Source organism: Sus scrofa, chromosome 18 (assembly GCF_054392235.1).
Source record: "Sus scrofa isolate SSC_HxYL_T2T_F1_AM1 chromosome 18, Sscrofa_HxYL_maternal_Yorkshire_Landrace_v2.0, whole genome shotgun sequence".
In the NCBI taxonomy this organism is placed as follows: Eukaryota; Metazoa; Chordata; class Mammalia; order Artiodactyla; family Suidae; genus Sus; species Sus scrofa.
Genome location: NC_139400.1, coordinates 16,562,012 through 16,576,159, shown reverse-complemented (window position 1 = coordinate 16,576,159; position 14,148 = coordinate 16,562,012). Strand labels below are relative to the sequence as shown.

Below are 14,148 nucleotides of genomic sequence, written 5' to 3'. Positions count from 1 at the left end.
GGAGAAGGTGTGGAGAAAAAGGAACCCTATGACACTGTTGGTGGGATTGTAAATTGGTGCAACCACTGTGGAAAACAGTATGGAGATTCCTCAGAAAACTAAACATAGAATTACCATTGACCCAGCAATCCCACTCCTGGGAATCTATCCAGAGAAAACCATGACTCGAAAAGACACATGTACTCTGATGTTCATTGCAGCACTATTTTCAACAGCCAAGACATGGAAACAACCTAAATGTCCATCGACTGAGGAGTGGATCAAGAAGAAGTGGTACATCTACACAATGGAATATTACTCAGCCATTAAAAGGAACGAAATACTGGCATTTTTAGCAACATGGATGGACCTAGAAATTATCATGCTAAGTGAAGTTAGCCATACAATGAGACACCAACATCAAATGCTTTCACTGACATGTGGAATCTGAAAAAAGGACAGAATGAACTCTGCAGAATAGATACTGACTCACAGACTTTGAAAAACTTACGATTCCCAAAGGAGACAGTCTGGGGAGTAGGGGGATGCACTGGGGTTGTGGGATGGAAATCCTATACAATTGGATTGTGATGATCACTGTACAACTACAAATGTAATAAATTCATTGAGTAATAAAAAATATATATGAAAAGCTAAAATGAAAGGAAAAAAAAATAAAATTAAAAAAAATGGCTATACTGTTTTCCCAAATGGCAATGCAAAATGGTGAAGCCAGCTCCAGTTGACAGTGTAAACACTTCCTATGCATTAGGATAAGCCAGTGTTGTTCCACTGAGCCACATGATGCTGTGGAGGGGCAGAAAGAGCTGCAGGAAATTGGGAGAGGGGTTTAGAAAGTTTTGTAATTATGTCAAGCAGGTTGGTTACCAATCTTTGAGGGACTGCAAGAATATACTAGTCTAGCTCTCTGTAGAAAGTGGGAAGTCCTTCAAAACTGTGAAGAGTATTCCCACTGTGGTGCAGAATCCAATTGCAGTGGTTAGGGTCACTGCAGAGGCGTGGGTTCGATCCCCAGCCTGACACAGTGGGTTAAAGGATCCAGCATTGCAGCAGCTGTGGCTTGGATTCGATTCCTAGCCCAGGAACTTCCATATGCTAAAGGTGCAGCCATTAAAAAAAAAAAAAATACTGGGGAGAAGAGTCTACAGGGAGGGAGTTTGAAGGAGCATACTGCATATTCAGGGGCAAGTGTATACAGAAGAGTATACACATGTGTACGCCTCAAGGAACAATCAGAAAAACTAGGGCAGGGACCTAGTCCCCAAACTCAGTTCCACTGAGCATGGTGCTATCTTAGAAAAAAGAGAGAATGACTTACTTTGAGCCAAATAAGAGGGCATTCTGGGCTTGCAGAATCTGTAAGAGCCCTGACATGCCAGGAGGACCTGGTTATTGGCTAGTGAAGAGCTCTTACCTATGAATATCAGAACACTGGGCTGGGGGTGCCTCCTCACTTTCTGACCTACTGTGGGCACTAGGCTTCTCTGGTATGTGGCCTTTTGTCTCTTGGGAGCAGGTGCATCTAAGACACAGAAGGGAAACTCCTGATGTGAACTTTCCAATTCCAGATCCTCAGCATCTGCCTCCTCATCTTCATCTTCACTTACATGACCTTCCCTAAGGAAACCCAGGGATGCTCAAATGGATACCAAGATCCTCATCACAGAGATGGAAAAGAAACTGATCATCGAATCTTCTTAGAAAATGAACCGTCTTGTCTTGTGCTGGTATTGGCATGACCCGGCACCGGGACTAAGACTGATCCATCAGTCAAAAAGAGCCAAACTTATGGTCAGGGGAGATGTGTTGGAAGGGTACAGGTTTCAAAAAGCTAGAGAGACATTCTCCCTAACAGTGGGGTCAACCACTGCAGCCAGGCACCCCTACTTTGGTGCCAGCTGGGATCCCACTAAATTGCACAGTCACAACCACTCAGCTCAGAAAGAACAAGGTGGTCCTTCCTCATGAGGCCCCTGCACTAACCTGAAGGAGGCACAAAAGCCCTTCCCAGTCAACACCAGCCATCTATTCAAGGAAAACATTGAGACTGAGAGTGAAGGAGAAAAGGAAAAAGAAAATAATGAGGTTGTGGAGGGACTGGAACTCTTTTACATTGTTCTGGGAATACAGAATAGTGCAGACCTATGGTTTTAACAGTACAGCAGTTCCTCAAAAAATTTAACATAGTAATACCGTATGATCCAGCAAGTCTCTTGATATATACCCAAAAGAAGTAAAAGGATTCAAACAAACATTAGCACACCAATGTTCACAGAAGCATGATTTACAACGGCAAAAAGGTGAAAACAACCTGTCCAATAAACAGATAAAGAAAATGTGATATGAACATAAAATGTCACAAAGCAATGGCATTCTGATACATGCTACCACATGGATGAACCTTGATTACGTGAAGTTAAATAATCCAGGGGCAAAAGGACAAATGGTGTGATTTGCATCCATTTATATGAGGTATCTAGAGTAATTACCTAGAATTCAGACAGACAGAAAACCAAACAGTGGTTTTCAAGGTCTGGGGTGAGGGAGGGAATGAGGAATTATTTAACAGATATAGAGTTTCATTGTGGGAAGACGAAAATGTTCTGGAGATGGATAGTGGTGACGGTAGCACAGTGTGGATGCCATTAATCTGCAGACTTGAAAAGGTAAGTTTTATGATATATATATTTTATCGCAACAATAAAATGAAAAAACAGCTTAAATTAAAATTTAGAAACAAAATCTTTGAGCAAAGATGAGTTCCACTCAAGAAGAACAGGTTAACCATAAATCTGAATGCAGAAAAATTAAATATTAATGTCTTAATAGCTTGCATCCTATTTCTTAGGAAGGAAAATATTGCTGATGTGAATATTTAAATATAAGAGCTAGATATGGAAGGTAAACTCCAAGGGTATTGTTCTATATAATACAGGTAGAATAGGAGTTCCCACCATGGCTCAGTGGTTAATGAATTCGACTAGGAACCATGAGGTTGTGGGTTTCATCCCTGGCCTCGCTCAGTGGGTTAAGGATCCAGCATTGCTGTGAGCTGTGGTGTAGGTCGAAGATGCAGCTCAGATTCCGTGTTGCTGTGGCTCTGATGGAGACTGGCGACTATAGCTCTGATTAGACCCCTAGCCTGGGAACCTCCACATGCCAAGGGTGCAGCTCTAGAAAAGACAAAAAAACAAAAAAAAACAACAACAACAACAACAACAACAACAAAAACAGGTAAAATAATTTGAGATTCTGGGAAGCCTTGGAAGGGGTATAATAGGTAAGGATGAGAGGAAAATGGTGAACATCTGTTTTGATTTTCCCTTACAACGCTCCTCAAATACGCAATAGACTCTACTGAACCCACCAGACCTTGATGTGTATAATTTTTGAGGAAATCAAGGAAGCTCTTAGCTTTATGGCCAGATAACGTAACAAGGTTGGAGAAGACCAGGAGAATACAAATGACCATGGACATGGTCAGAAATCTCTGGAAGGGTTTTGCCTTTCCATAGCTTTTGGAATGTATAGGCTCTAGGAAATTTCACCTCATTTTCAAAAAAAGAGAGCTTCACAAACCTGATCTGGATTGCAAATGTATGAGCTGAAATCTTGTTTTTGCAAAAACAGGAAAAAAAAAAATCCCCTCTTGATAGAAGGTCATTGTTTTAGGAGAAGAATGATGTATATTACTTCCTACTGAAATTGAAACTCTTACTATTTGCATAAAATATTGGCTTCTCTTAGAGGATCAGATAACGTGAACATTCTTCCCCACAATAAAAGACTTGGTGATTCCTTGCTGGCCTAGCAGTTAAAGGGTCTGCACTGTCATTGCTGTGGCTAGTGTTCAATCCCTGGCCCAGGAACTTCTGCATGCTGTGGGCTTGGCTAAATTTTTTTTTTTTTTTTTTTTTTTTTTGCCTTTTAGGGCCACACCCGTGGCATATGGAAGTTGTCAGGCTAGGGGTTGAATTGGAAGCCAGGGATCAAACCTGCATCTTCATACAAACCAGTTGAGTTCGTTAAACACTGAGCCAAGAGGAGAACTCCTGGGTTTGTTTGTTTTTTAAATTCAGCATTGATTGGCAATCTAGCAATTTTATCCAATTGCAGCCCCCAAATGCCAGTAATTCCTTAAAGCAGAGAAATATACTTTCCTTACTTTGCTTTATAGTGATTGTTTATATTTTTGTGATTTTGGGTAAAAACATCTCCTCACCTACCATCAGAAATTCCAAGCAGGAAATTCATTAGGAGTACCTGCCCTAGCGCAGCAGAAACAAATCTCTAAGTAGGTTCCATGTGGACGCAGGTTGAATCCCTCACTTTGCTCAGTGGGTTAAAGGTCCGATGTTGCTGCGAGCTGTGGTGTAGGTTGCAGACGTGGCTCAGAGTTGGCATGGCTGTGGCTCTGGCGTAGGATGGAGGCTACAGCTCCGAATGGACCCCTAGCCTGGGAACATCTGTATGCCATGGGTGGGGCCCTAAGACGCAAAATACATAAATAAATAAAATAAAATAATAAAAAAACCAAAACTTGATAAAAGTATTCAGTTATAGAACATTTCCATCTGAGCTTGAGACAACTGTAGCTGGCTTATATCTGTGGAGAGTCACTCAGAGTGGACTTTCCTTCCACTCTGTGGTGTCTCATAAGAGGTGCTGGTCATGCTTAGCTCATTGGCATGTTAACTAGTTATCGATGACATTGGTGCCTGGACCATCCCTGTCACATGCTGCTGAGTGGGAGATCTCTTCTCCGTGGTATTTGATGGACTCGTTTCCTTCGGACCTTAAAGTCAAGAAACAGCTAACATTAGAACATCTATAGTCACTCTATATAAAGCACTACGTAGTGTTTAATAACAGAAAAGTCGAATGTAAATGTCTCAAGAAACTTGGCTTGGAAGTAAACTAAGTCAGAAGGGGCACAACGGAGAATCTAGTCCTCAGATGTGAAATTCTCAAATCCTTTTATTTATGTTGTTACCCTACATTAATTCAGACGGGCCTTTCCTTCTGGCATACTCAGTGCAGAGGGCTAGACTATCTTATTTCCAACTTGAGCCTCAAAGACAAACCTAGAGAAATATAATCACTTATCTACACACATGTTTACTCATATATGGAGAAATGTACATTATATTATTCTCGATGAACAGAGGAAAAAGAGGATTTCTAAAAGAGACGGAAAAGAAAGGAATTTTCTAGCAATGTGGAAAGAGAGTCTTATTTTTATTCTTGGGCAAGCTGATTAGTGGGAACCTTTCAAAGGGCCCATCTGAGTGGTCTGCCTCCAGCAAGCTGTCTGGAATCATCAAAGAAAAAACAGCTTCAGTTAATTACTGAATTCAAAAGTCCTTTCATCTGCAGGAGGAAAAACACGCTGTCTCTGTGTGTTTTCCATCACTGTCCTTTTTTTTTTTTTTTTAAGCAATTCCACCTAACCTAGGCCAGGTCTCCTTCACTGAAATTTTCTCAAAATCAAAACATTTCCTCCAGGATCACTTTTTTTCCTCTTAAAACACAAAATCCAAATTAGAACCGAGGAGTGTGTGTGTGTGTGTGTGTGTCCCTCTAAAAGAAAAGCAGCAAAACAAAAAACAACACAAACATCCAAAAACACAGTGCCATAGGCATAGAGTGAATAGTTTCTAATTTAAAACCCGTCTCGGAGTTCCCGTCGTGGTGCAGTGGTTAACGAATCCGACTAGGAACCATGAGGTTGCGGGTTCGGTCCCTGCCCTTGCTCAGTGGGTTAAGGATCTGGCGTTGCCGTGAGCTGTGGTGTGGGTCGCAGACGCGGCTCGGATCCTGCGTTGCTGTGGCTCTGGTGTAGGCCGGTGGCTACAGCTCCGATTAGACCCCTAGCCTGGGAATTTCCATATGCCGCAGGAGCGGCCCAAGAAATAGCAAAAAAAGACAAAAAAAGACAAAAAAAAAAAAAAAAAAAACCGTCTCAAGACTCCTAACACTAGTGCAAAGACAAACGTCTTGGTTACCCAACACAGACCACACGGAGGCGCTGTGGAACTGCTGAACGCCAAAAGCTTCTGAGGCCCAACAAGCAGTTGGTTGCCTGGGGCCAGGAGGGTTAATAAAGCGTTGTTGTTTTGTTTTATCCTCTAGAAGGCTTAATAGCATAGACACTAATTTGCAGGTGTGCTGTCCCAGCTGGGGGCCATGAGCTTCAACCCCGCAGTGATTAGGGAGTCTGCGAGGTTGCAAGGGGAAGTGAGGGTGTGGGGATGGGAGGGGACAAGTAGAGAAACACCTCCTTCAAAGGAGAAGCAAAGGAGCTGATGGGATGGGCATGGGGCCTAAACCCAGCCTAATCTAGAGCACCCCAGTCCAGCCCCACAAAGCAGTCGCCCTGGATCAACTGACCTGCAAAGAGAGACGAGGCTCCTGGGAACCGGCAGAGGCAATGTTGGCATCAGAGCAGTGACGTCACTGCCTAACCTCCAACCAGAGAACGGACGCCCAGAACGTCAGCTCTCAGAGAACCAGAGCGCTGAGCAAGGAGACGCATGCCCAGTTCTGCCCCTCCCTGCCATGCGCTCCATCCTCTTCTGCTATGTGGCCCTTTGTCTCCTGGGAGCAGGTAAGTCCTTGGTACTGGCAAGGCATCTCTAAGTCCGATAGTGCCCAAATCCAAAGCACGTTTGGGCTCTTTTCCTGCCTTCTTTTTCCAGCCCCTGTCTCCTGCCCTCACAGGCCGAGCGGATTCTGGAGTCACCCAAACACCGAGACATCTGATTAAAGCAAGAGGACAGCAAGTGACACTGAGATGTTCCCCTGTCTCTGGGCACCTCAGTGTGTATTGGTACCAACAGGCCCTGAATCAGGGCCCCCAGTTCCTCTTTGAGTTTTATGACCAAAAGCAAAGCGCCAAAGGAAACTTCTCGGATCGATTCTCAGCCCAACACTTCAGTAACTCTCTCAATGAGCTGACCGTGAAGTTCTTGGAGCTGAGGGACTCCGCCCTGTACCTCTGTGCCAGCAGCCTGGCACAGCCCTGCTGGGTCACCAGCCTTCTGTGCACAAACCTCCCTGCCCCAGTGAGGAGCAACTTCAGAGCTGACAGATCCGTGAGAGCCCAGAAACTTCAGTGGGAAAGACCGCCGGGCCCTAGGGCTCCAATGCCATTCAGGCAGGGATAACAGAGGACAAGGACATCTGTTCAGGGGAACAGGTTCGATCCTGAATGACCTTCATTCCTGGCAGTGCTAGAGGGGGAGGAGGAGTTTGTCATTTAGTAGGTGGTGGCCTCTTGTGGGGGGAGGGTTCATTTGGGGATCAAGTTACTTGATAAAGGTAATTCTAAAAGATAATCACGGGGGTTGCTTTATATAATTTAGGGAGAAGGCATTGAGATTTGGGTTAAGTCTAGGACAAAAAAATATGATTACAGGAGGTTGAGAACAGAGCTAGAGCTATAAGATTGGTAAAGAAACCAAAGGCCTGGAGTCCCTGTCGTGGCGCAGTGGTTAACGAATCCAACTAGGAACCATGAGGTTGCGGATTCGATCTCTGGCCTTGCTCATTGGGTTAAGGATCAGGTGTTGCCATGAGCTGTGGTGTTGGTTGCAGATGTGGCTTGGATCCAGTGTTGCTGTGGCTCTGTGGTAGGCTGGCGGCTATAGCTCCAATTGGACCCTTAGCCTGGGAACCTCCATGTGCCGTGGATGCAGCCCTAGAAAATACAAAAACAAACAAACAAAAAAAACAAAAAAAACCCCTGTTATTATTTTTTTAATTTTGCTTTTTAAGGCTGTACTTGTGGCATATGGAAGTTTCCAGGCTAGGGGTCAAATTGGAGTTGCAGCTGCCGACCTACACCACAGCTCACAGCTAACATTGTGAGAGAGGCCTTAACCCACTGAGAGAGGCCAGGGATCAAACCCACATCCTCAGGGATACTATTCTGATTCTTAACCCACTGAGCTACAATGAGAACTCTAAAAACTTGGGTGGCTTTTTCTGTTTGTTTGGTTTTTGGTTTTTAGGGCCACACCTGCAGCATATGCAGGTTCCCAGGCTAGGGGTCAAATTGGAGCTACAGTTTCCGGCCTATGCTACAGGCATGTGGGATCCAAGCTGCGGCTGCGACCTACAGCACAGTTTATGGCAATGCCAGATCCCTGAGCCACTAAGTGAGGCCAGGAATCGAACCCACATCTTCATAGATACTAGTCGGATTCGATTCCATTGCACCAAGACTGGAACTCCCCAAAACCTGTTATTTTTAACATGATCTCTTTCCTCCTCCCTCCCGGGGTTCAATCACCAGGAAGTATTAAGTGAGGCCTTATAACAACTGGCATCACCTGGAGGCCAGTCCCAGGTACGATCACTGCACAAATGCTGTGATGATGGTGTGAGAAGCCTGGAGTTGATTTCTGACTTTGCTTCCTGACGTCTTACCTCGGTCCTGCCCCCACAGGCACAGGCAAGTACCTCCCACACACAGGGGAGGGCAGGCCTCCCCTGATTACAAACAGGCAATTCTGTTTCCTTCTCGCTTGGTAACACCTCACCCTCCAGATTCCGGTACCTTCAGGGCATCACCTCTTGGCCACCTTAGGATGCATCTTACTCTTTGAGCAAACATCTCGCGAAATTTCTTAAAACACGGATGCCTTTTAAATTCTCTGCGTCTGGAGTTCCCGTCATGGCACAGCGGAAACGAATCCGACTAGGAACCATGAGGTTGTGGGTTTGATCCCTGGCCTTGCTCAGTGGGTTAAGGATCTGGCATTGATGCGAGCTGTGGTGTAGGTTGTAGACGCAGCTTGGATCTGGCGTGGCTGTGGCTGTGGCACAGGCCAGTGGCTATAGCTTGGATTGGACCCCAAGCCTGGGAACCTCCATATGCCACAGGTGCGGCCCTAGAAAAGACAAAAAAAAAAAAAAAAAAAAAAAAAAAAGAAAGAAAAAAAGAAAGAAAAACAAATCCTCTACATCTGCTCTTGCCATTCCCATGGCCCAGAGGACCCTCCCTCTTTCCCAAATATGACTTATCTTTCAAGGACTGGCTCAGACTTACCTTCCTCTCTGCTTCTTATCAGACATTCCATGGCTATGCTCCTGATTCGTGTGCTCAGGTGGCCATAACAAACACCACAGATTGCCCTGGCTTAAACAACAGACATTCATTTTCTCACGGTTCTGGAGGCCTCAAGTCCAAGATCAAGGTGCCAGGGTTTGTTTCTGGTGAGAACCCTCTTTTTGGTTTGTAGACAGCTGCCTTCTCCCTGTGTCCTCACACAAACTCTTTGTGCTTCACCAAGAAAGAGCTCCCTGGCATCTCCTCTTATAAGGACACATATTTAGAGTGCCATCCTTCTCATGTAATTTACCCTAAACTACCTCCCTAAAGGCCCTCAGTCCAGATACCGTCACACTGCGGATTGTAGGTGGGGATGGTGGAGAATTTCTTTTTTTTTAATTTTATTTTTTAATTTATTCATTTCATTTCTTTTTCTTTTTTTCTTTTCTTTTCTTTTTTTTTTTTGTATTTTTTGCAGCTGCACCTGTGGCATATGGAAGTTCCCAGGCTAGGAGTCCAATCGGAGCTGCAGCCGCCAGCTACACTACAGCCAAAGCAACTCAGGATCCAAACTGCATCTGTGAACCACACCACAGCTCATGGCAATGCTGGATCCTTAACCCACTGAGCGAGGCCAGGGATGGAACCTGCAACCTCATGGCTCCTAGTTGGATTCGTTTCTGCTGCACCATGTTTTCTTAATCCATTTATCTGTCCTGGACATTCAGGTTGTTTCCATATCTTGGCTATTGTGAATAGTGCTACAGTGAACATAAGGGTGCATTTATCTTTTTGAATGAATGTGTTGTCTGAATATAAACCCAGGAGTGGGATTTCTGTATCATATGATAGTTGTAGATTTAGTTTTTTGAGGTACCTCCATACTGTTCTCCATAGTGGTTGTACCAATTTACATTCCCACCAACAGTGAAGGAGGGTTGCCTTTTTTTCCACACTCTCCCTAACATTTGTGATTGGTTGACTTGTTAATGTTCCACAAAGTGGGCATAGAGGGAACTTAACCCAGCATAATAGAAGCCATATATGACAAACCCACAGCCAACATCATTCTCAATGGTGAAAAACTGATGCCATGGGTGCAGCCCTAAAAAGACAAAAGAAAAAAAAAAAAGAAATAAAAGGAATCCAAATTGGAAAAGGAATACAACAATTACTATTTGCAAGATGACATGATACCATAATTGGAAAGACCCTAAAGATGCTACCAGAAAATGGTTAGAGTTCATCAGTGAATTTGGCAAATTTCCAGGATGCACAGTTAATACACAGAAATGAATTGCATTTCTATATGCTAACAATGAAAGTTCAGAGAGAGAAATCAGAGAAACCATCCCATTTACCATTAGGTCAAAGAGAATAAAATACCTAGGAATAAACCTACCTAAAGAGACAAAAGACCTATGCTGTAAAAACTGTAAGACACTGATGAAACAAATCACAGTTGACACAGATGGAAAGATAAACCATGCTCTTGGATTGTAAGAATCAATATTATCAAAATGACTATACTACCCAAGGCAATCTACAGATTGTGTAATCCCTCTCAAACTACTAAGGATATTCTTCACAGAACAAGAAGAGTATTTCTATTTTTTTTTTTTTTGTCTTTTTGTTTTTTGTTGTTGTTGCTATTTCTTGGGCCGCTCCCGCGGCATATGGAGGTTCCCAGGCTAGGGGTCGAATTGGAGCTGTAGCCACCGGCCTACGCCAGAGCCACAGCAACGCAGGATCCGAGCTGCGTCTGCAACCTACACCACAGCTCACAGCAACGCCGGATCGTTAACCCACTGAGCAAGGGCAGGGACCGAACCTGCAACCTCATGGTTCCTAGTCGGATTCGTTAACCACTGCGCCACGACGGGAACTCCGAGTATTTCTATTTTTGATTTAGACCGAAGCTGCAAATCCATGAGACTGTGCATTGTTGGCCAATGGGAGGCACTGTGGGCCCACAATACTCCAAGTGCCCTGGGAGTGGCTGAGAGAGTGACCCAGCAGAGGCAGCTCAAGGGAAACTTGGCTACACATCTGCATCAGGGGGAGGGTTTGAGTTCCATGAGTGGGTTCTGGGACATGTGGAGCTAGCCGGGACTCCTCACTGCCCAGGGAAGTGGAGATGTGCCTTGAGCCTCACTGTGCACTAGTGAGGTATTCTCCCTGAGCCTGCACCACGGGAAGTGGTGGGTGAAGGGGTTGGGGTGGGTGGGCTGGGTGATTAGTATCAGACAGGGGCAGGCAGAGGAGAGCAGAGTATGCTGTGGGCATATGGGGCCATGAGGATGGCACTCACCTCACACCCACCCTTGCTGGGTGGCCATTGCCAGGCAGGGGTGCAGCAGGCTGGGTGGGGAGGGGCGGGGGACAGCCTGCAGGGGAAGTGATGGCATAGCAGCAACATCATAGACAAATGTTCCTATCAGGGGAAGAGGAAATTGAGAACTTTAGGCCACCCACCCAGGGGAGACCTGCCCCAGGCTAGGAGTTGTCTGGTTCCTGAGGCTGCCATGGGCTCCAGGCTCCTTTGCTGTGTGGCTCTCTGTCTTCTGCGAGCAGGTGAGTGCTGGGCGCCATGTGAAAGCACCAGATATGCCTTCGCCATCCCTGAAATCTACCCTCAGCTTCTTTCTGTCTTCTCCCCAACAGGCCTGGTGGACTCTGGAGTCATACAGACCCCAAAATACCTGATCAAGTCAAGAAAACAGCAGATGACACTGAGATGTTCCCCTGTGTCTGGACACCTCTCTGTGTTCTGGTACCAACAGGCCCTGGGCCAGGGCCCCCAGTTCCTCCTTCAGTATTACAATATGGAAGAGCGAGAAAAAGGAAACATCTCAGATCGATTCTCAGGTCAACAGTTCAGGGACAACGACTCTGAGCTGAAATTGCTCTCCCTGGAGCTGAAGGACTCAGCTCTGTACCTCTGTGCCAGCAGCGAAGACACAGCCCTGCACAATCAGCAGCCTCCAGTATAAAAACAGTCGTGCCTCAGCTCAGGAAGTGGCTGCCAGGGTGTCAGCTGCCAGGCAGCCAGGCTTAGGCCTTGGTAATGCGGACAGCCTTTCCCAGACATTCTTTCTTTATGATAGGTTTTATTATTTATCTGTTTTCTTTATGATAGGTTTTAATGCTTGCAAAGATGGCACAAGATAAGTATTATTGTACCTGTTTATATATTTGAGGGGAAGTGACTTGCCCAGATCTCATATTTTACAACTGTCAGAGCAAGGAATGAGACTCAGGTCTGTTCTTTAGCACCTATGGTCCCTGCTCCCATAGAACTCCCTGCCCATCGCTCCCATAGATTGACCATATATGTGATTTAAAGAATTGGCTCACAGAGCTGTTAAACTAAGTCCAAAATCTGCAAGCTGGACTGGTACAGAGACCCAGGGAGAGCCAGTGTTTTGTTTGAAGGCAGAAGAGCTAATGGTTCAACTTAAAAGCCATCTCTCTTACCTGGAGGAGGATCAGCCCTTTTGTTTTATTGTGTCTTCAACTGACTAGATGAGGCCCACCCACATTGCAGAAGGCAATCTGCTTTACTAATTAAAATGATAATCCAACCTAATGTTAAAGTCTACCTGTATACACATTAATCTCTTCCAAAAACACCCACACAGAAGTACCCAGAAGAATGTTTAACAAGATACTTGTGGCCCAGTCAAGTAGACACCTTAAATTAGCATCCACACCATCTTCCAGAGTTGTATGAAGATTTAGGAAGCATGCAGCTCCTGGAACATAATAGGAATCTGGATATCTTGACTGCCTTTGCTAATCTCGACAGCCTCATCCACCATTTTCCAGGGGCAAAGGTAGGTATGGACACATTTTGCCTGTAGTTGAGGACTGCAGAAGTCATAGAAATGAAAATATTTATGCCTGATGATTAATTACATGAAATTAACAAAAGTATATCACATACATCCCTCCACAAGCTTTTTTGGTTTTAGTTTTGGTTTTTTTTTTTTTTTTTTTTTTTTTTTTTGCTTTTTAGGGCCGTACCTGTTGCATATGGAGGTTCCCAGGCTAGGGGTGGAATTAGAGCTACAGCTCCTGGCCTGTGCCACAACCACAACAATGCAGGATCTGAGCCATGTCTGCGACCTACACCACAGCTCACAGCAACACCGGATCCTTAACCCACTGAGTGAAGCCAGGGATAGAACCTGAGACCTCAGGGTTCCTAATTGGATTCATTTCCGCTGTGCCACAATAGGAACTCCTCCACAGGCATTTTTAAATCAACTTTATTGATGTATGAGTTATAGTTGACCCTTGAACAATGTGGAGTTTAGGGATGCTGAGCCACACCCCAACCCAGCAGTCAAAAATTCATGTTTATGTGTTGAATTATAATGCTGTAATCTGAAACTAGTTTTTTAATGATGACTTTTATATGTCAAATATTTGTAGCATTTTAGCTCTCCATTTCTATATGATTATAAAATGGACATTTGTATGAATGTTCACTTAGTGTTTTCTCTTATTAGGTGTCCATATTGAGGTACAGGTCATTTTTCTGTTACTAAAATATATAATCTTGTCACAATATATTGATTGATAATAATAATACACCATGTCTTTATTATTTTTTTTTTCAATGGGGCCACACATGGGGCATATGAAAGTTCCTGGGCTAGGGGTCGACTCAGAGCTGCAGCTGCCAGCCTACACCACAGTCAGAGCAGCACAAGATCCGAGCCACATCTGCCTGCAGCTTACACCACAGCTCATGGCAAGGCCAGATCCTTAACCCACCAAGCAAGGGCAGGTATCAAATCTGCATCTTCATGGATACTAATTGGGTTTATTTCCACTGAACCACAATGGGAATTTTCCATGCCTTTATTCATTTAAAAAAAAAAATCATGTTTAACTTCACAGTCAACCCTCTGAACTTGTGGTTCCAGATCAGCAGATTCAACCAACCTTGGATCACATGGTACTATAGTATGTATTTACTTTAAAAATCTGCATGTGGAGTTCCCACTGCGGATCAGTGAAAATTAATCAGACTCCTATCCACGAGGATGCAGGTTTGGTACCTGTCCTCGCTCAGTGGGTTAAAG

The 14,148-nt window shown here is 44.6% G+C and overlaps 1 gene segment (V, D, J or C); it reads left to right on the top strand.

Moving 5' to 3' along the window:
- Positions 1-11,324: 11,324 nt before the first annotated feature.
- On the top strand, positions 11,325-12,136 carry LOC100623542 (T cell receptor beta variable 9-like). The segment is given in 2 exon segments: positions 11,325-11,629; positions 11,720-12,136. Coding segments are annotated over 2 exon segments (378 nt in total).
- Positions 12,137-14,148: the final 2,012 nt, after the last annotated feature.